This window comes from Macaca fascicularis, chromosome 14, assembly GCF_037993035.2.
Source record: "Macaca fascicularis isolate 582-1 chromosome 14, T2T-MFA8v1.1".
Classification (NCBI taxonomy): Eukaryota; Metazoa; Chordata; class Mammalia; order Primates; family Cercopithecidae; genus Macaca; species Macaca fascicularis.
This window is the reverse complement of record NC_088388.1, coordinates 59,529,548-59,552,051: the sequence shown is the minus strand read 5'-3', so window position 1 is coordinate 59,552,051 and position 22,504 is coordinate 59,529,548. Positions and strand designations below refer to the sequence as shown.

The 22,504-nt window shown below is 45.6% G+C and overlaps 1 protein-coding gene across 1 annotated transcript in view; it reads left to right on the top strand.

Annotated features, from left to right (window-relative positions):
• Positions 1-22,504, top strand: part of DNHD1 (dynein heavy chain domain 1) — a 74,800-nt gene that overhangs the window by 31,993 nt on the left and 20,303 nt on the right. The window contains exons 12-24 of the mRNA XM_074014486.1: positions 89-332; positions 4,267-4,424; positions 4,896-5,388; positions 9,595-9,722; positions 9,824-10,022; positions 10,413-10,507; positions 11,093-11,300; positions 15,242-15,367; positions 15,695-15,792; positions 15,913-18,799; positions 18,996-19,173; positions 19,343-19,535; positions 19,713-20,001. Coding sequence (XP_073870587.1) covers positions 89-332; positions 4,267-4,424; positions 4,896-5,388; positions 9,595-9,722; positions 9,824-10,022; positions 10,413-10,507; positions 11,093-11,300; positions 15,242-15,367; positions 15,695-15,792; positions 15,913-18,799; positions 18,996-19,173; positions 19,343-19,535; positions 19,713-20,001 — 5,296 coding nt within the window. The remainder of the gene's footprint in view (positions 1-88; positions 333-4,266; positions 4,425-4,895; positions 5,389-9,594; positions 9,723-9,823; positions 10,023-10,412; positions 10,508-11,092; positions 11,301-15,241; positions 15,368-15,694; positions 15,793-15,912; positions 18,800-18,995; positions 19,174-19,342; positions 19,536-19,712; positions 20,002-22,504) is intronic.

The window sequence follows — 22,504 nt, the reverse complement described above, 5'->3', positions numbered from 1 at the left end:
GAGAACAGTGGTTTAAGGGATAGGGTACTGCCCACCAATTCCCATTATAGCCACCTGCCTCTGCCCTAAACACCTTGTCTGCCCTTAGGGTGTGCTGTGGGAGGTGCAGGAATTCTGCAGGGAACATCATTGGATAACAGGCATTTATGAATTCCTGCAATCCTGGGTGCCTCAGAAGCTGGAAGACATGAGAGGTGGTCCCATCAAGAACTACGTGACACTGGTGAGCCGCCTAAATGTTTGGCAGGCCCGTGTCTCCAGTATGCCTGTCGAGTTGCTCACAAAAGGCAAGTTGCTGCTACTTAGCTGCCGTGATGTACAGACAGAGATGGGTAAGCACTACTTCTCTTCCCTCTCCTCCTTCCCTTTTCTCTACGTCTATTCACATGGCCTGCCTTGGTCCTGGAATGTCCTCCAGAGACCTTTCGGTGCGGGCCTCTTATTGGACCTATGAAGCCTTCCAAAGCCCGATGGCCCTTTCCTTTGCCATCAAAGGTATGCTCGCTGCAGAGGCCAGCCTCTCTGTTTTGTCTCTGCTCATACCCTGTATTCCTTAGGAATCATGTTCCTGTGCTTGGGCTACTAAGCTCAGTGTCTTTACAGGTTCTTGGGAATCTAGGGTGCCTTCTCTCTGCATGTAGCAGAGTGAAATTTATACTACAATTTGCATGTGTAAAAAGCTACTCTCTAACTGATCTTGTCTTACTCTGTAGTCCTAACTTCTACTGGTAGTGAAAGAATGTAACCTTTCCAATTAAAGAAAGCTCCTTTCATTTAAAGCAGTCACTTTTGGTCCGATTCAGTCTATTTGGGGTATCTGGGCAATTGAAAATTTATACTATAGTTCTGGGTTGTTTTTACTCTCAAATATCTTTTTCTCCCTGTTCCTTCCCAAGGTGCCCCCTGTACTGGGGAAGGCTGGTGGGCTGGCTTCTGAGGTGTAATACTTCCTTGCCTGGTCTCTGCCCTTCTGACATAGCTGCTTCTGGTGCTGCTGTGTCCTGGGCTGGTAGAGCTGGGGTGTGTTTTCTTGGCCTTATAGGGACCTGGAGTGTCTATCTTTGCTGACCCGTCCTTGCCTTGGCATTTGCTGGCATAGCTGATCCTTGGGGTTTTAGTGAATCCTTCATCCAGTCTCTGTCTTAGGCTGGCTACCCCCACGGCTTTTGCTTCAGGGTCCCTAGCCCCTCAACACAGGAACTTCATCCAGGCCACTGGCTATCAATTCTCTGCTATCCTCTGTATTCCCTGCCATTTGGGAGTTGTGGGAAACTGGTAAGCATTATATCTGCCCCTCTTTTTACTACAACACATAGCAGTATGATTTCTACTCTGCTGTGACTATTTCATGTTAGCAAGGGGCACCCTAAAAGATAGTCTCTTCGCAAAGTTCTATATAGAAAGTGGGGCTCAAGAGCATTCTACTCTCTGTTTTCTCCTCATCCCATCTCAGGTTCCCTCCTCTTGACACTTCCTACCCCTACTAAGCCAATGCCCAGTTGTTCGTATCCCTGGGTCTCTGAGAAATCTGGTTTATGACCTAGTCTTTTATCCTCTTTCTCCCTTCCCATAGGAAGGATATCTCATGTTATTGTGTACTAGCTAGTGCCTCAGCCTAGGAGTTCGCCATAGAGAGGCTCACAGTGGGGTAGATTGGGAAGCCAGTGATTTGTTCTTTTCGGAAATATGGAGGTTGTTCTCTTTCCTCACCGAGCCTCAAGGATGGCAATAGCCAATAGTATCTACTTCCTGTGAAGACTAAATTCTATTGGACCCATGGCTCCCCAGGCCTGCTTTCTTTATGAAGGTTAGAAGCCACTGGGGCCTGGAAAGAGTTTGCTTGAATGCTCTGCTTGCTTAGCCTTCCCTGTCTTGGCTCTCAACAGAGGAAAGCACATGTATCATTAGGTATCCAATAGGCCACTGAAACTCCCTGCTCTTGTACAAGGGGTTCGGGCTGGCAAGGCAGGAATGGAGAGGACCTATGATTGTTTTGCCTTTTCTCTGGTCCTGTTTTGGTCAGGCTTTACTTCACTGCTGCTCCAGAAAGCTCATTGTTGTTCTAGTTTGTTAGTTTCTTGATCCTCAGTTCAAGACCAACTAGCCTCTTCAAGAGGAGCAGGTGGAGAGAAATAAGCACTGGATTTAGAACCCTGTCTCTGTTTTTCACTTGCTTGGTAACTTCAGATTACTGTGTTTTAGTTTCCTTATTTGTAAGCTAGGCATGATAACACAGTCACTCACAGGGTTATAGTAGGGATGATTAAGTGAGATATTATTTGCAATACTCCTAGCATTGAGTGTGGCATGCAGTAGGTGCTCAATAATTTTTTTCATTTCACCTTATCCCCTTGTGTCTACTCTCATCCTTCTTGCTGATTGAATTTTATCTAACCCTCTAACTTAACTCTGTTGTTTCTCTTCTTCCTGAGCTCGCTTGAACAACGAATGGCATAATTATACACTCTGATGAATTAGCTTCACCAGAAACTTGGGGTCACCCTTTACTCCTCCCTCTCCTTGATGTTACTACATCCAACGTGTCACCAAATCCTTGTCATTCTTTTGTCCCCTAAGTATCTCTTAAATCTGTTTTTATCCATCTCCAGCTTCTAATCCCAAGGGAGTCCTGGGGTATGTATGTGTATATATATATATATATATATATCAATGCATTGTTCCTTTATACCATATGGTGTCACTGTTGAGCTCCCATCTGCCTTCATCTGCCTGTTGCTACTGGTCCAAAAGCAGCACCATAAAAAAAAAAAAAAAAAAAAAAACAATGCGGCAGCATTGCAATGGCCTAGTTACTATTATGTTCCAAAGGGACAGTGTGAAAAAGGATGAGTTTAGATCTTTGTGTTCTGTCTGATATAGGTTGTCCCTCAATAGGCTTCCTCTCAGTAGGTTTTCTCAATCTCAGGTCTTAGTACCCATTCGTCTTGGTTACTTCCTCCAAGTCTCTGAAAGTGACATGCCCAGTATGTCTCAATTATCTGTCCCCCAAACTCACTATTTTACCTTCTAGTTGCAGAGATGCTAATAGAGGGTTGGCCAGTTTACTTCACACATAATATAAAATATATTTTTAAATACTTTATATAAACATATTTTATATATGTTTACATTTATATTTATAACATAAACATATTTGTATTTAAAATATAATGGAGTGGAGCCATGCTACCTGAGTTTGAATCTTTGCTCTGCCACTGTGTGATGTTGATCAAGTTATATAACCTCTCTGAGCTTCAGTTTGCTTATCTATAAAATAATAGTATTTACTTCAATGGGAATTTGTGAGGATAAAATAGGTTAATATAATTAATGTACTTGAAATAATGTCTGGTATGTAGAAAGCACTCTATACTCTATTTGGTGTACCAGATTTCTATGTTGTGTTTTCCCATCCTGTGCATATTTTAACATCTCTGAACCTTAAAGATGTCTCCTGATTGAAGACATGTTAGAGTTTAGATGGCATCCGTTTTTTCTTTGTTAGTGGTATGTAAAATAATGGTACTTCTTACAAGCAGATCTTAGATTTCATGAGGTATCATATGGGTGTTATCCCTGCCCTCTGAGATAATAAAGTTGTTCATACTGCCAAGGGCAATTTCCAGGATTACTTTCTAGCCCCTTTTCCACCTGAGACCTTCTTTACTTTAATCCTTAAAAACAAAAGGCAGATCATACTACCTTCTTGGTCCCCCTTCTTCTAGAGCAAGGGCAGTAAGACTCCAAAAGCAGAATACTTTTATCTCTGCTAGGGTATTCTGCTATTCACAATCATGTCATTTCCATACCCTTGCACACACTGTTTCATCTTTTTGGAGCATTAACTACTCAACACATCCAACTCCAATGTTTCTTCTCTGAAGGGGCCTTGCCCAGCCTTCTCAGGATACCCCCCGGCACCCCCACCTCTTAACTATGCTGGCTGAAGGCTCCCAGGCACTCACAGTGGATTTATCATTCTGATTTGTGATTGCTCATTTATATGTCTGTCTCTGCCTCATATTATGAGCTTTTCAGGGTGGGGAAACTTTCTGTTTCATTCATGTGCTCTTGTCTACCGGTATAGAGCACAGTCCTCAGTGCATAGCAGCTGACTGGACATTGAGCAGGGATCCAACAAGCATTAAACGAGATAATTCATGGTCCGACCTGCCATTCAGCCTACTCCCACTCTGGATCACAGCAATGTCCCCAGCACCCCTTCTTTTTTATGCATCCCCTCACACCTTACTCTCCTGTCTCCAGAATCCAAGCTGGACAGCATAAGGAAGGACATTCTTGCACAGGTGCAAAATGAGTGCTGGAGCCTCAGTCAACAACTCATGACAGAGCTCACAAATTTCATGCATGTCTTCCGAACCATCAACTCAGATATTCACGCCATTGCACAGTGCACCCAGAAGGTGGGCTCTCCCCATCCATCCTTCCCAGCTTATTCAGGGCCCATCCTGCTTAAAAGCTCAGCGCACTGTCTTCAGGTCTCTGCTGAGCTCCCATCAGGGCCTGATGCTCTTAAACTGCTCACCTAAGAGATCTACCCTTGCTAATTCTTACCCTGTCCACGTGGCCCTCAGGTTCCTCATGTCACAGGGAGGCCCTGGTGTGATGAGAGAGTTGTGCTCTCTGTGAGTCAGATAGAAAATTGTTGCCTTGTCATCAAGGTAATGGGGTGGTGGGTGAGAAGTGGACCCTTCACCAGAGAGATCTGGGTCAGAGAGGTTTTTGATCCTAGATTGCTCCTGACACCAGTTGATTACAAGGCTGCAACTGGGTCTGGAGACTTCACTCCAAAAGGTGGGATTTGCCCTCAGGGATGGGCCCAAAGAGGCACATAGGGTTGTGGGGCTGCTGGTCTCATGCTGTAGTTCCTGCAGTTGAATGAAGCCAACAAACAGTACGTCGAGCTGGAGGAGCGAATGGAATACGTACGGGCACTCCATGAACTCATCCGCAACCATTTTAGCCTCTTTAGTGCTGAGAATGAAGCACTGGACATCTCGGTGAGAAGGCAATTCAGGGAGTCACCCTTCCCTCCCCGCCCTCCTCCCCCACGACCACATCTACTCCACTGCCCTCTGCTTGCCCCACAGCTTCTGGATATGTGGGAGGCATTTCAGTTTGAGAAAAGCCAGGCTTCAGAGTTCCTGCTCAGCAAGCGACATGCCATTATACCCAAGCTGCAGCAGCTGATGGCAGCAGCATTGGCAGAGCTGGAAGGCCTGCTTGGGAAGGCCCTCTCCGGTCCCTTTATGGACCCCACACAAGATCAGAGGAGTACTGAGCACCAGCTCATCTCCCTAGAGCGTCAGTTCCAGAACACAGTCAGCGACCTCAGTGAACTGCACCACGCTTATGTCATCTTCACTGGTACTGAGGATCCCCGCACCCTCCATTATCACTCTGTGATAGACCCGTCAACTGAAACAAGAGTTGGAACTCAGGGTTCTGTGTCCTGTATGACCCCAAGCAAGCCTTGGGAATCACATACCTTCATTGGTGTCTTTTATAAATGAAAATTTCAGGACAAAAATATCATATATTGACCATGGCAGGTGTTGTGCTTAGGGTGGGGGCATGGGGGCTCACAGTCTGATAAGGAAGGCAAACAAGTGAATGTTCCATCAGAATGTGATAGGGTCAGGGGCTAAAAGCATGTGCAGGAGAAATGTAAGGTTGCCCTCCTTATAGAACTTAGCCTTTGTGTAGCCCTGTTCAACACAATCCTACACCAGCTAGCAGACCCCAGATAAGAGTAGGTCTTGATGCTCTAGCAGATTACTTCCTCCAGCCAATGTGGTATAGAGAGGAGGCTACTTGAGTGCCTCACTAATACACAGGAGGAGACTAGGACATAACTATTGGTCTCAATTCTTCCATACAGTTGAAGCTGGTTCCCTTCTGTTCTTAAACAACTCTGTGGGCTCTGGAAGGAGACCAGAGCAAATATAAGAACCGTTACCAAACAATTGAGACAGGATCTCAGGCTAGAGTGCAATGTCATGATCACAGCTCACTGCAGCCTCAGCCTCCCAGGCTCAAGCAATCCTCCCACATCAGCCTCCTGAGTAGCTGAGACTACAAGTGTGTGCCACCATGCCTTGCTAATTTTTGTATTTTTTGTACAGATGAGGACTCACTGTGTTGCTTAGGCTGGTCTAAAACTCCTGGACTCAGGCAGTCCTTCTGCCACAGCCTCCCAAAGCACTGGGATTACAGGTGTAAGCCACTGTGCCTGGCCTTCCTTCCAGAATTCTTATGTTTGTTGGATTTACTGAATCTCTCTCACTCACTGATTTTATCTTCTTTATCATCACTCATTCTTTTATTCTTTTTCTCTGATTTCTGGAAAAATGTTGTGAGCTTGTTTTATAAGCTTCCATTTCCTATGGCATCACTTTGTATTTCTATTGCATTTTAAAACACACATTTTGCATGTGTATGCATGCTTATGTACACATGTATATGTATGTAACTGTATGTTTATGTGTATATACATGTGCACACATTTGCTATCTCTATCTGCTGAAGAGGACACGAAGCAAAGAAACCACTGTAGCAAGAAGCCATATTGTGCTCAGGTCTTAGTTTCTAATATCATTCCCCATTAAAAGGAACCAGAGCTCCTTAGAGAAATGGATGATTCCAGGGCTGTGGCAGGGTAGGTACAAGATGAACCTAGAGTGTCTTTTTATACCAGAAAGTAAGAAAGTATTAAGGTGTTTTAAAAAGTGATGGGAGCATATCACAAGGATTCAGAAGGGATATCAACTGGCTAAATCTGGAACAATTTGATCACCAAAGTAAGTACAGTAATAAATTCTAAGCTATTGAAGTAAAGGCATTTATTATCCCTAGTAATAATAAATAGATAAATCAATGAGAGAGAAATGAGGACTCATGCTTACAGTAAAATGCCAGGAGCTGACTGGCAAATGTGGAAGGAAGGCTGGAGTGGGAAAATTATTATTTTGTAGCCATCATGGTAATTACCAGATCAGATAAGGATTAATGGATGCCAAATCTAGGGCAAATTTGATGAGGAGCAGAATATTTGCACTATCTTAGAGAGTTTCTCCCAGAGATCACTTATTTGTTGTTAAAAAAAAAAAAAAAAGAAAAGAAAAAGAAAAAGAAACAACAATGAGTGGAGAAATCAGACAATTTGACCAGCTGATTAAAAATTAACATCACCAATGAAGGACATAGGGATGTCATATGCCTTCAGATGTGATACTGGAGAAGGATACAATATCATTTATGTAGTAGTCCAGCTGAGCATGAGTATCATTTTTACAAATCATAAAAACACAACATGAGGAACTTTCTGTGAACAAAAAAGTGGCAAATGGGGACTGTATACTTCAAAGATGTCTGTTACAAAAGCAAGAAAGGCTATGGAAATGTTCCAGATTAAAGAAGCTAAGAGACATGGCAAATGCAGTACCTGACCCTGGACCAGATGCTATAATTGAGGCAAAAAAAAAATGCTATCTAGGACATTATTAGGTCAACTGACAAAACTGAAATATGGACAGTAGATTAAAATACTGTGTCAATATAATATATGAAATTGGGAATTGAACTGTGGTTATATAAAAGAATATCCCTATTCTTAGGAAATGCATACTTGAGTATTTATGTAACTTGCCCTTAAATAGTTCAGAAAAAAACATTGTGTGTGTGAATATGTGCATACACATGCCCATGCACAGAGCACGTGAATGCAAATGATAAAGCAAATGGGTAAAATGTCAACAAAAGGCAAAGATAAACAGTATAGATATATATCTATACCTATGGAAGATCGAAGGTACACAATTTTTTTTTACTACTTTTTCCTACAACTTTAAAGATCAGAACTCATTTTCAGATAAAAAGTTTTAAAATGCATGGAAATTATCAAGTAGATACCAGAAAATGTCCATCAAAGGACATTTGCTCTTAATCCCCAGTTTGTTTTTATCTTTTCATGTGTTTGGAGATATCACGTCTGCTCTTTCTTACAGATGAAGTTGTTTATTTGTCCAATATTTGATGTTGAAACAACTGCCATCAAAGATTATATGGGATTCTAGCCATATCTTTGAGTTTAGACAAAGACTGGAAGAATTCAGATTTACTGTCATTTTACTTTTTGTCAGATCAGAGCTTTGATAGCCTAGTGATTCCAGCTTTTTAATATTCTGAGATCTCCAAAATGGATGATGTGCACATATGTAAGATGCATGAGGCCCAGCGTTTGGGTGTGACTCTATCACTTTTTGTCCCACTCAAGTTAATGAGATGTCTGTTGTCTTTTAAGTAAATTGCAAACCTCGATACTATAATTATTGTTAATTATAAATTCCTTTTGACACATATCTCACAACTGACTATAAATAATTGATTTAATTGATTAAGAACTAATGTAGTACCCTGTGAGATGAAGGGGTGGAGGATAATGGCCAGAGGTAAACATGACATGTCCTCTATGTGGGCCAGATCTTTTTTTATATTCATCTTGCTGAACTTTCTCTTGGGCTGACAGTTCATTCATTCATTCATTCATTCATTCAACACATATTTGTTGACAGACTACTGTGTACACTAGGCTTGAGGTACATCAGTGAACAAATGACAAAACGCTTTTCTTAATGAACCCAAACTTCTAGTTGGGAGAGAAAGACAATAAACATGACGATAACCAAATTCTGTAGTATATAAGAAAGTGATAAGTGATAGAGGAAAAAAAAAGTAGAACAGGGTAAGAGGGGTCTAGAATGCCAGGGAGGGTAGCTAGGAATTTTTAAACAGATAGCCTGCATAGGCCTCATTAAGAAGATGCTGTTTGGCTGGGCTGGTGGCTCATGCCTATAATCCCAGCACTTTGGGAGGCCGAGGCGGGCAGATCATGAGGTCAGGAGTTCGAGACCAGCCTGGCCAACATAGTGAAACCCTGTCTCTACTAAAAATACAAAAATTAGTCAGACGTGGTGGCATGAGCCTGTATTCCCAGCTACTTATGAGGCTGAGGCAGGAGAATGGCTTGAACCCAGGAGGCAGAGGTTGCAGTGAGCCGAGATCACACCACTGCACACCAGCCCGGGTAACAGTGCAAGACTCTGTCTCAAAAAAAAAAAAAAAAAAAAAAAGAGAAGATGCTGTTTGAACAAGGACTTGAAGTTGGTGAGGGCATGAGCCATGTGATTCTCTGAAAGAAGAGTGTTCCAGAAAGAAATAAACTGCCAGTCAAAGGCCCTTAGCAGGAGAATGCATGCCTGGTGCATCTCAGCAATAATAGAGTCCGGTGTCACTAGACTAGAATGGAGTGAGTGAGATGGAGACTAATAAAAGAGGAACTCTTCCCTTTCACTGCCATCACATTTTCTCAGATGGTCTTTCCTTGGAGTAACTGTTCCTTGGATTAACCCCACCTCCATTGTTGAGCCAAACAATTTGGAACTCCACTTCCCCTATCCCCAACCATCACTTTCTGGACCCTACCTCTGTCATTATGGGCTCTTGACTGATCATTCCACCCCCCCCCTCCCAACACTGCAAGCAGCCCAGGTCTCAGTCAATCCTCCCCCACAGAGGATGAGACTCCTGTGCCCTTGCCAATCTGTGGGACACGTCCTATTGTGCAGCAGCAGCGCATATGGCACCTGTACCGAGTCATCTCTGAAAACATCAGCGAGTGGAAGTGCATGGCTTTTGCCAAGGTGCTGACACCCTTCCTTGGAGCTCTTGTCTGGGAGTGGAGGACTACAGTGGTGCGGAAGGGGAAGAGTCTAAAGCTGACAGTGAGCCCTCCTCCCTGCAGTTCAGCTTAGCTATGGCCCAGGAGAAGACAGAGGGCTGGCTGACAGAGGCAGCACGGATGAGCACAACCCTGGGGCTGAACAGCCCCGTGCTGCAGCACTGCATGCGCATCCTGGGGGAGTTTCGCAGCTACCTGCCCCTGCTCGCTAAGCTGGGCAGCCTCCAGCCACAGAGTCTCAACTGCCAGTGTCTCCTGCGAGGTATGTTTGGTTAATGTCAGAGGAGGGGGAAAGGTTAGAGCGATGCAACAACTCAGTTTCCTGCTGCTCCTGATGGAAACACCTTTCCTCCCCAGGTTTGTCCCTACCTTTCCCACATATTTCAATCTCTTTTCCTCAACTGGGACAAAAATTTTTAACTTCCCTTACTACCTTCTCTCTGCTGATGGTGGCTGGGCTTGGGCTGGGGCCTTACCTCTGGGCTCTGAGTTGTGCTCTAGACCTTGGGTTCTAAGCTGTTGACTCTGTGTTGTGCTCTAGGATCTGCTATCTGGGGTCTAAGCTGGGCTGGGCTGGGCTCTGGGATATGGGATATGGACTGGACTCTGTCACATACTGAGTGTTGCTCTGACTTGTTTTCTCTACCTCCAGCCCTCGGGCTGGGCAGTCTCCAAACTATAGAACTCCTAACGCTGGGCCAGCTGCTTACTTATCCACTGCTGGAGTTTGCAGATCGAATCAACCAGGTGGGGCCTGCAGTACGGGGGCGAGAGAAGTGGTCCAAAGCCAGGACCTGTAATAAAGCCAGTCAAGGCCCAGCAGTCCCTTTAGACAAGAGGGTGGTGGGTGTTTGGCATAGGATTTAATGGGGGTTGAGACTGCTAACCTGCCTGAAGGGCAGGAGCAGTTTCTTTAAATCTCCAGATGGGGATTTCTTGGGTGCTTCCAGACTCCCTGTGACTGAGAGTATGTCCCTGATGGGGGAAGGAAGTGGGTGGCAGCCCCGAAGTTGTGGGCGAACAGAATGGCAGGTGCCCCCAATACTTATCTTGTCCCCAGAGAGCATGAGCTGACTGAGGTATTTGCTCAACTGGAGCCTTGCAAAAGTAGGTGGAGGTTCCAAAGCAGTGGCCCCAGGGCAAGGTAGTTAGATGCTGCTGATGGTCTATCTTTGAAGCCTGATGGTCCCCCTCTCCCTTCATCTCTGACACCTCCACTCTCCTGAGCCCTGACCCTTGAGTTCTGTCTCAGATCCAATCCCCAAGTCCCAGCTCCAAGCCTATCCCCTAATCAGTTGCCCAATCCTGGTTCCTGAGACCCAGCTGTTCCAGGTCTGGCAAAATGAAAACGAACGAATTCATGCCCAAGAGACTATACGGCAGTTGCAGCGATACTGGGAAGTGCGCCAGCTGCGCCTGCTCAACTTCATCCTGCATGTACCCTACGAGCCCCCAGCCTCAGAGCGCTCCAAGAGGCAGGTGCTCCGCAGCCCCCAGTGGGAGGTAGTGGACAAAGATAGTGGCACCTTCATCCTCTCAGGTGAGACTCAGTCCTTGTGACCTAGTGAAAGCCCCCTGCTGGGGGCCATTTTCATCCACCATATCCATCAAGCCCTGGCAGATCTGATTCTCTAGCCAGGGCCCCATCCTTACTAGACAGCCTGAGACATTAGTCTGTTCTGAGACAGTGTCTTCCATGTAGCCCCCTACTGTCTTAATCTCCTTGTGATCCCCTTCCCCTAACCTGTCTCTACTCAATGCCTGGGTCCTTCAGCAAAGGTCCTTCCTCCTCTTTCTGCCTACACTCAGAAATTCCTCATGGTCAGTTATCTACACCTTTCAATGCTCTGTCCTCTAGATTGCACCCTGCTGTCTAATTTTATGCCTCATTCATTAATTCATTTCTTTATTCTCTCCCTCATCAAACCTTCTTCCTCTGTGCTAAACTTTACACGGGAGACCTTGAGACTTACAGACAGTATCCCTGTCCCTCAGAGATTTCTGAGTCCAGTGAGAGACAGTCAATATTATAGGGATAAACAAAATGGAGCACCTTACCGAGGGCAGTAGAATCTCAGAGAGAGGACCAGCTCAAAGAACCAGAGAGAGAATCAGAGAAGTCTTCTTTAGGCAGAGGCCTTATGCTGACTCTTTGAAGGAGTAAGAGTTTGCCAAACTTGCCAGGTGAGAAGGGCAGACCAGACAAAGGGAACAGCATTTACATAAGCATCCAAGATGATATAGCTGGGGCATTGCCAATAGAGGAGAAATTTTCTTATTCAACACAACTGGAACCCAGTTGGTGAATCCAAAATCTAATGATGCATACATAGTTTAAGATTTTTATTTTAGCAAAATATATGCATGTACATTTACTAACCTTTTAAGCTAATGACAAGAGCTTTTATTTGATTTGATAGTTCCTCACTGCCTTTCTTGCATTAATGCATTGTCTACTATTTCTGCTTTCACTTTCTGTAAAGTTGGGCAGCAACATGAAGACACTTTTAAAGTCCCTATGAAGGGAAGGGCCTTAGCTGCAGGAGCTGGGTACCGTGTGGAGAGAGGGAGGTGGGGAGAGGACTTCCAAGGAGATTGAGACAGTTGGGAGTTACATAGAAGACACTGTCTCAGAGTCCAGAGCTTTTCTAGATTTTTATTATAAGTTCCCAGTTTATAAAAAATTGACTTGCCTATACCTAATAGCATATGTTTAATCAGTTTGCCTTTACTGAAGCTTTCTGTGGTTTCCATAGAAACAGCAACTTTTCCCCCACCAATGTGTCAGTGGTTTTTACAATATTAGATTCAACTCTTTACTTACAATCACAACATAACTCACATAAATAGATTCGCAAACACACTCTTATTCTTAGTGTGCACACACTTTAACTAGTGGAAGCAAAAATGTTTGGATCTTCTAAAGAATAGCTTGAAATCTGTGAGTTTCAGTTCAGTTAGGGCTTTAGTCGGTATATTTGATGGTAAGAATGGGGAGCATGAGCTTCTGTTTCTATTTCTCTGTAGCTGGATCCCAAATAATAGTGGAGGAGGGGATGGAGCAGATAGAACTGGAGAGGATCAGATCATGCAAAGTCTTGTGGGTCACATTAAGAATTTACTCAATAACATGAAAACAATAGAGAGTCACTGTATGTTTTTTATGGGTAGTAACATAATCAGATTTTAGTTTAACAATATCATTCTGGTTTCAATATGGAGAATGGATTGAAAGGAGGCAAGGAATGGCAATTGAAAGATCAATTAAGGGATGACTGGTATAACCCAAGTGAAAAATAATAGTGGTCTAGACTAGGATAGTAGCAATGGGGAAAGAAAAGTGGGTGGACTCAAGCTATGTAGAAGTCAACTAGGCAAGATGTGTAACTGGTTCAACTTCTGCATGGAGGAGAATGTAGGTCCTTTCTATTCTAATATAGATGTTCCTTATTACCCAAATTCTTTATCCTTTTCACCTCTTTATATCCAGTATTTGGTTAGGGGTGCCTTTTCCAGCCATTTGCAGCACATTGATACATGGCACCCAGCCTCCTTGTTCACATCTCCCTTATTAAGGACTTGTAAGTTTTGGTGTTGACTGACACAAAGGCTGGATGTCTGCAGTTAACATTTGCACCAAGATTGAAAGGAGATTCTCTTCCCACTTTTGTCCTGAGCACATTTTATGCTAATCCATTTGCCCATCTCTGACCCTGGTTCTACACTTTGCCAATCTGCTCCTACTTGATGTCTACCACTTTTCTGCCTCATCCTTAGATTTCTCTGCTACCAAAAGTAATAAATAAAAATTCATAGTGCAGAGTAAAGGCTCTGGATAATCTGGGCCTTGGGATGTCTGTGAGCATAATTTCAGATACCAGCCTGGGTCCTACCAGTCTTTACTTCAGCTCACAGCCCTTCCTCCACCTTTGCTCCCTTTCAGTTTTCCCTTCTCTCTCTAAGCTAGCATTTGCACCAAGCACTTGTATGGTTGAGGTTTCTTCCTATGGGTTCTCTCCTTTCTCTGTACCAGGTTTTGTTTTCCTGTTAACTCTGGGCATGTTAACCAAGGACAACATCTTTGTAGTGGCCACACACCATGAAGCTGGTGACTTCATTCACCCAAATAAACCCCAAATGATGGACTTGTTATGTACTTAATTCTTACCTCAAGAAGACAGGTTGTTACAGGATTGGGCACACCTACAAATTATTAATCTCCCCCTTTAGATTCTTAACCAAATGAGAACAAGGATATATATGAAAATGAAAGTATAATATCAGGACCATCACCCCCAAGGAAGTTTGTGCTTTTTATATATCATGTTGGCAGACACAGCTCAGATCTAGGTCAAGTGAGACTTCACGGTACCTCATCATAACCTTCCCCCAATTAGGTGAGAACTTGAGGTCTGTGTGGATATGCAGAGGAAAGCTGAAGTACACTTACACAGGCAGCTGTGTGGAGGGCTGTGGCCTGCCTCATTCCCCATAGGGCATAAAAGATGGGCCTCTTTGCCTCCTCACATGGGGAAGAGTAAGGGAAGGGGATAGACAGTTTTCTTCCCACCAGGGATGTCTGGAGAGTTCTACATCTGTCTGAATAAACCTCCTTTCTTGATTGTTCTCTCATTTTTACCCCAATTAGTGTCCCTACCTCACTTCCAGCCCTAGTCTAACCAAGCACTTGTGGCCTGAAGGGATAACTCTTTAAGCAGCACCAGGGAGCCAAGTGCTAAGACTATAGAGAAAAGTTTGTTCTCAGCTTCTCTACCAGGACCCCTTTTAAGACAGAATGGGCATTCTTGCTATAGAAATATGATGTAGGGTCCTGGAGCCATTGAGCCCTCTTCCCAGGCTAGAGGCCCTAGTTCTTACAAAGCACTTCCATGGAATTAGCTTGATACTCACAGCAGCTAGTCAGGGAACTCAGCTGGCCTGGAGTCTGCCCACAGTGCCTTGGGAAAGGAGGAGCTTCTTCTCTCACCATTTTGAGACCCAAGTGCTTTATAGGCTCTACATATTGACTGATGGAATCCTTAAAGGCAGAAAGGGCAGCTGGGCATGGTGGCTCACCATGGTAATCCCAGCACTTTAGGAGGCCGAGGTGGGTGGATCACCTGAGGTTAGGAGTTCGAGACCAGCCTGACTAACATGGTGAAACCCCATCTCTACTAAACATACAAAAAATTAGCCGGGTGTGGTGGCACACACCTGTAATCCCAGCTATTCAGGAGGCTGAGGCAGGTGAATTGCTTGAACCCAGGAAGCATAGTACAGTGAGCCGAGATCGTGCCATTGCACTCCAGCCTGGGCTTTTTTTCAAAAAAAAAAAAAAAAAAAAAAGAAAAGAAAAAAGATAGCAAGGGCATCAGGGTCTCTGTAACTGCCTCTCCTGGAAGGTCCCCCTGGTCTGCTCTTCTCTCCCCCAGCCCCGGCCCTTGCCCCATCTGACTGCCAGTTCAGCTTTTTCTGTCTTAGATTACAGCAACCTGCAGGATTCCATCCAGGAAAGTCTTCAGGTGTTGTCCAAGATCCTGGCCATCCAAAAGTCAGGAGACTTAAACAAAATAGCTTTGGAGTGGATGGCCATCATGCATGGCCTGGGTAAGTGCAGGCCTCTAGTCAGGCTGATGGGTGAGACCTGAGGCAGGATGTGCCAGAGGGATGGGGGTGAGAGGTGGAGGTTGGGTGGGAGAACATATGAAGAATAGAGTGAGGACCTCCTTCAGGGCTGTTTCTTGGGATGAAGAGATCAGGTTTTTATTCACAGTGAAAATTTTTTCTCCCTCAAGCAGGATCCCCGAGTCCTGCTGGGCAGAGTATTTTGCTTGGGCTGGCGGGGCACCTGAGAGGTCAGGAGCAGGGTGGACTCCTCTGCAGAAGGTAGAACCCTAGTGTTTCCCACCAGCATTTCTCTGGCTGCTTACACAGGTGCCCTGCTGGAGGTGTGGCTGACTTTCCAGCAGAAGTGGATTTTTCTGAATAAAGTTCTGCATGAGATGAAGATCCAGTTTCCTAATGCTGACCTGGTAGGGAAGGGGGTTAAGGCAGAGAGGGCAAAAAGGGTTCCTGAATAGCAGGGCTCAGCGTGGGAAAGGGGAGCTGCCACTTCATATTGGCCCTCACTTTTATCCTCTCCCTCACCACAGAACTCTCGTTTCAAGGTCATGGACGACCAGTATCGAACCCTGATGCGCATCTCTGTAGCTGACCCCATGGTTCTGTCACTGGTAGTGCCCAGTGCCAAGAGGAGCCCTTACTTCCAAGGCCAGCAGCTGCAACAACTGCTGCAAGCAGGATCGGTGGAGCTGGAGGGCATCATCATGACTCTGGAGAGCGTGCTCTATGGAGTGTGTGCTCACTTCCCCCGCCTCTTCTTCCTTAGTGACAGTGAGCTGGTAGCCCTGCTGGCTGCTCGACTGGAATCATGCGAAGCCCAGCTATGGGTACGACGCTGCTTTCCTCATGTGCATGCTGTGAGGTTCAAGTCTTGCCCAACTGGTGAGAAAAACATGGATGACTGGGAGTCAAGCCCAAACGCACAGACTCAGGTGGAGGCACTTGCAGTGCTAGGGGCGGGTGGGGAGGAGGTGAAGCTGCAGGGTCCCCTTCCTCTGCATCCAGATCTCCCTAAGTGGCTGGCCTCTCTGGAGAAGTGTCTGCGCTTGGCACTGGTGCACATGCTGCAGGGCTGTGTGGCTGCTCGCCTTGCTCGAGGCCCATCTCTAGGTGAAGCCCTCAAGCAGCTGCCCAAGCAAAACAAGTTGTACCTGCAACTGTATGTCCAGCACTGGATCGATTTAGTCCAGGCCTTCCCATGGCAGTGTGTGCTGGTGGCAGAGGAGGTGGTATGGCGGGCCGAGATGGAGGAAGCTCTGCTTGACTGGGGTACCCTGGCCATGGTCTCCATGCATATGCGCAAGCTTGAGGTACTGGTGAATTTTTTGCGGGCCCAGAGGGCTTCCCAAGGTGGACAGTCCCTGCCTTCTGTCCGCCAGACCAGCCTGCTCAGTGCCCTGCTGGTCATGGCAGTGACTCACCGGGATATAGCACAGCTGCTGGAACAGCACCAGGTCAGTGATCTCACAGACTTTCACTGGGTCCGCCAACTCAAGTATCACTTGGGTTCACCTCACATAATCCCCAAAAGCCCCCTACAGAGTCTTAAGACTACTACATCTTCTGAACACTCTCTGTCACCAGCAGCATGCTGGATAGATGTGCTAGGCAGGTCCTTCCTGTACAATTATGAGTACTTGGGACCTAGACTAGGGCCTCTACCCAGCCTGCTGCCTGAACGGCCAGCACTGGTACTATTATTGGCCCTAGAGGAGGTGGCCTGTGGGACTCTACTGGGTCCTAATGGTGTGGGCAAGAGAGCTATAGTGAATAGCCTGGCACAGGCCCTGGGCCGCCAGCTGGTGATGCTGCCCTGCTCACCTCAGATAGAGGCTCAATGCCTGAGCAACTATCTGAATGGTGCCCTGCAGGGTGGTGCCTGGCTGCTGTTGGAGAAAGTTCAGCAGCTTCCCCCTGGCTTGCTGTCTGCCCTGGGCCAGCGCCTGGGTGAACTGCACAGCTTGTATGCCCCACTGTACCAGGAGGCTTCCCGAAACACAAGCACCATAGACCCCACCGAGCCCCAGCTCCTTGGCAGTGGCTTCTTTGAAAAACATCACGTGTCTATGCGCCTTGGCTATGGCTGTCTCCTGGTACTGCGTGCCCTGAGCTCTGCTGTGCCTGCCAACCTGCACCTGCTGCTGCGGCCTGTGGCATTGGCATTGCCTGATCTGCGGCAAGTGGCAGAGCTGACTCTGCTAGGTGCAGGGATGCGGGATGCCTTCCAGATGGCTACCCGCCTATCCAAATTCTTCTCTCTAGAGCGTGAGCTGGTGTCTGGGCCCCTGCCCTGCCGCCTGCCACTGCTCAAGCAGATACTGGAAGACACAATACAGACACTAAATGTGGCCAAGGAGGAAACGAAGTGCCAGCAGCCTCGCAGCCTAGCTGCCATTGAGGAGGCTGCCCTACTGCATGCCCTACTGCACTCACCACTGTTTAGCGTTCTCAATGGGCTCCACCTGCACAACCTCCGAGGGCTGCTGTGTGCGCTTTTCCCTAGCGCCAGCCAAGTGCTGGCAGAAGCTATGACTTACAAGCTGATGAAGGCACTGGTGGTGGAGGAACTGCAGCAGGTAGGTCTGCATCCCAGCCCTGACATTTTGGGGTCCTTGGAACAGTTGAGCCAGGCCCTGAGCCGGGCCTCAGGCATTCTGCTCCTAGGCCCTGCAGGCAGTGGCAAGACCACTTGTTGGCACAGCTTATTTAAGATCCAAAATCGGCTGGCAGCCATGGAGGACACCTCAACCCAAGGCTGCCAGCCTGTGGAAATTACCCACCTGTACCCCAGTGGCCTCAGCCCCCAGGAGTTCCTGGGATGGTTAGAGGGCTCCTGCTGGCATCATGGCATCTTCCCCAAGGTACTTCGTGCAGCCGGCCAGTGTAACAACATGGGCCAAAAGAGGCAGACAGAGGAATCCATGGGGATCCAGCACTGGATAATATGTGATGGAGCCTCCAGTGCTGCTTGGCTGGACTCCATCACTTGCCTCCTGAGTGAGCTTCCGCAGCTTAGTCTCCCCAGTGGACAGCAGATAGCACGACCCCCAGGCACCTTTCTCTTGATGGAGGTGGCTGATGCAACAGGCATGTCCCCCACAGTGGTAGGCTGTTGTGCCCTAGTCTGGTGTGGTGGAGAGCAGACTTGGCAGTGTATACTTAGTGCCCTGATGGCATCCCTTCCCTGTGAGTACCGCCTGCAGCACCAGACAGTCGCTGAGCTCAACCACATGGCTGAAGTTCTGGTGCCTGCAACATTCCGATTCCTTGCGCGCCAAGGTGTCAGCTCTCTGCTGCAGGTACATGGGCAGCAAGCTGTTTGTGCAGGTGTGGCAGAAGTTACCAGCATGGCACGCATCTTGCATAGTCTGCTTGACCCCCACCTGCGCCTAAAGGAGGAGAAGGCCCCTGGCCCAGGTGGGAAGATGGAAGGGCTGGCTTGAGAGAGATGGAGCCTTAAGGGTAGCTGGGGTATATGGCTGGAGCCTGGGGCATGTGTTCTTTGGTGGATCTGGGCCAGGAGTGAGAAGTAATAGTGTCAACCTTTTTTCTTTCTTTCACCTTCCACCTTCTTCTACTGGGGCTCCTTTCGTGGCCCTGGCAACTTTTGCAGAGGACCTCAGCTGTAGTGATCCTGTGGCCCAAAGCTTCAGGTCTTCAAAAAGCAGCTTTCTAAATCGGTCCCAGGTTGACAGTGACGATGTGCCAAATAAGTGCAGGGAACACTTGCTGGCTGTCAGCAGTTTTCTTTTTGCCCTGATCTGGGGCTTCGGAGCCCACCTTCCCTCCAGGTACCTACCGGGATGGGGGATGGGAAATGCAGAGGGCTGAGATGGACTGGCCCATGGAAGTAAAAACCCACATGACATCACTGTTAGGGTATGGTGGAGTCTGTGAGTGTGTCATAAATGGAAGTGTTGTAACTGTCTGACGCTTTTGCCTGTGTGTCCATCTGAGCAGGTTCTGGCCCGTCTTTGATACCTTCATAAGGGATTCTATTAGTCGCCTCTCCAACTACCCTGAGCCACCACCCTCAGCCTTGGTGTTTGATCTACATGTAAGCCCTGAAGATGGAACACTGGTCCCCTTCACTGGCCAATACCTGAGCAGCCACATCAAAGGAACTCTGGGCACCTTTCACCCTTCTATCCAGGTATGAGGACAGTAAGGCAAGAGCTAGGGTTAGAACTTCAGGACTTACCTTTGGGGTAATCCATGTTCAAAGATCAGCTGAGGCCCACTCTAGGACAAGTCCCCTAGACTTTTATTTTCAGCTAGATTACTCTCTTATACTGGAGGTGCTGCAGTAAGTCCCACTTCTGTCCTGCAGACTGAGCGGCTCTTGTATGTGGTGGACCTGCTTCTGTCAGGGGGGCAGCCAGTGCTGCTAGCTGGAGAGGCAGCAACAGGGAAGTCAGTCTTTGTGGAGGTGCTGGTAGAGCCACATCACCCTTACATATACAGCCCCATCCACCCTGCCTTCAGTTCCACCCACCTCCGTCTCCTGCTGAGCAGAGGAATCCAGGGCCAAACACAAGCCAGCCCACAGCCTGGGCATCACCAGGATTCTAAAGCCTCCCTCCTCTTCTTGCTGGAGGATCTGCACCTGGCCACTTCTGGTGAGGAGCTGGGAGGAGGGAAGGAAGGAGCTACTGTCCTCTCTTGAGATTATAAAATCCCTAGCAATATTCACTGACTCTCAAATATATGTCTATAGATCTAACTTTAATGTTTTGTTCTTAGTATCCTCTCATTCTACATATGCTCCCTGAATAATCCCATCCACTCTCATGGCCTCTTCTCTGCTTTGACTGCTAAATCTCTGTCTCCAATCTCGCCTCTTTTCTAAGCACCAGATCTGTCTATCCAGCTGTCTACTGTATGTCTCTGCCTTGTTGTCCTGTTGGTACCTCAGATCCAACCCTGAGCTCATAATCTCCCCGTGGCCAAAATCTGCTCCCGTGTGTCCTCTTAGTTTCACCATCCAACCAGTCATGTAAGCCAGAAATCTTGTTGACATCTCTTTCTTCTTCACCAATATCCAGTCACCATGTCTTTTCAATCCTACCTCCTACATATTTCTTGAATCTTTCCACTTATTTCCATGGTTCAGATGATCTTTACTTGGAAATCTGACAAATGCTCTTACAAAGCTTTCTGTGATGAGGCTTTCTTCTGTGTCCTCTTACACTCTCTCTAATTGGGCTCAACAAGTCAGGCTTCCTTTACACCCTGGGATTGCTGTCTTCTCTGCCTTCTTTATGTGGATAAATCCTACATATTCTTTCTAAATTACCTAAGGCAGTAGCTTCTCCAGGAAGCCTGATTCATAGGCTCGGTTAGATATCCATCCTGTGCTCTGTACAATAACCTGTGATAACCATGATATCATGATTGTATGCTTGCCTGTCTGTCCCTTTCGCCACACTTGGAGATTTATGAGAACAGAGAACAGAAATTTGTCTCATTCATTTTGATAGACCCAACAGGAAGTAAGTGCTCAATAAAAGTTTGTAGAAAACAAGATAACAAAGGAAAGGAGAAAAATCGTGATGAAAGTTTGGGATACTGAAGTGTAAAGTTTCTAAAGTGGTGTGCCTCTAGATGATGACAGCTTCTAAATATGGCCATGGGATTGGGAAGTGAATTTTAGGTAGAGGTTTAGCCCATTGACTTCCTTGACTCCAACAACCTGGTAGATAGTCTATCCAGTTAAATAGCGAAGTCTCTTATGAGATGTAGAAAACTTGAACCAGATATATTAGTACTTAATAATAGCCGGTACAATTTATTGAATATCTACTATGTGCTATATGATATGTCTGTGTCATCTTCAGTGCTCATAAAAGCCAAGTAAGATGGAGAATTTTTGCAATTATTTTAAAGATGAAGAAACAGACACAGAGATTTTATAACTTGCCCAAGATACCCTAGCTATTAAGTGTCAGAACCAAGATTAAAATTCAAGTGTATTTGGTTCCAAAACCTGTAGTTCCTTCCAGCTATATTATTTGGTCTTTGTAGTGAATTTGCAGACAATAGAAGGAGTAAAGAGTGGTACAGTCAGATATATGAAGAGATTTCAGCTGAGAAGAGACTTCAGCAACATTGTAGAGTGAAGAATATTACTGCTGGCAGAATGTAAAAGGTGTCCTTGAGTGACAACCACCAAAACATCTAATATAAAATAAAAAATGAATAGACATGCCAACAGAAACCCCCAGAAAATAATCTGACCTGCTGTCAAGAAGAAGCAAGCAATAGAATAGAAACTCACCCTGAGATCTAGCTATATGCTGTCCAAAAGATGCACTTTAAATATTAAACACAGATAGATTAAAAGAAGTTTTTTAATGCAAAATATTTACTGCAGAAATAGTTTGCATAAGGAAGCTGATGTGGCAATATTAATACCAAAGCACTTTAAGACAAAGGATATTACCAGAGATAGAAAAGAATATCTCATAATTAAAAGATTCAACTCATCAGAAAGACAAAAGTCTTAAATGTGTCCACATCTAAAACAGACATTTAAGTATATGAAAAAAAGCCAATAGAAACAAAAGAGAGATAGTAAATCTGAAATCATAGTAAGAAATTAATATGCTTCTCACAGTAACTGGTAAGACAAGGAGCAAGAAAATATGGACATTAAAGATCTGAATAACACTAGCAACACACTGACATTTACAGAACATTATACTCACCAACTGCAAAATGCACCTTCTTTTCAAATGCACATGAAACATTCACCAAGATAGACCATATGCTGGGTTATAAAATAAGTCTCAACAAATTTCAGAGGATTAACATTTTAAATATTTTATCTGACCATAACAATACAAATATTGATAAGATGCCTAGAGAATTTCCAAGTTATTTAAAATTAAACAACACACTTCTAAATAATTATGTACCAAAAAAGAAATTACAAGGGAAATTAGAAAATGTTTTGAACTAAATAATAATGAAAACAAAGCATATCAAAATTTGTAAGATGCAACTAAAGGTTATAGTTTTAAATATCTCTTAGAAAGAAAAGCTTGGAATCAATGACCTAAATTTTCAGCTTAAGACTCTAGAAAAAGAAGAGTAAGTTATACCCAAAGCATTTAAAAGGAA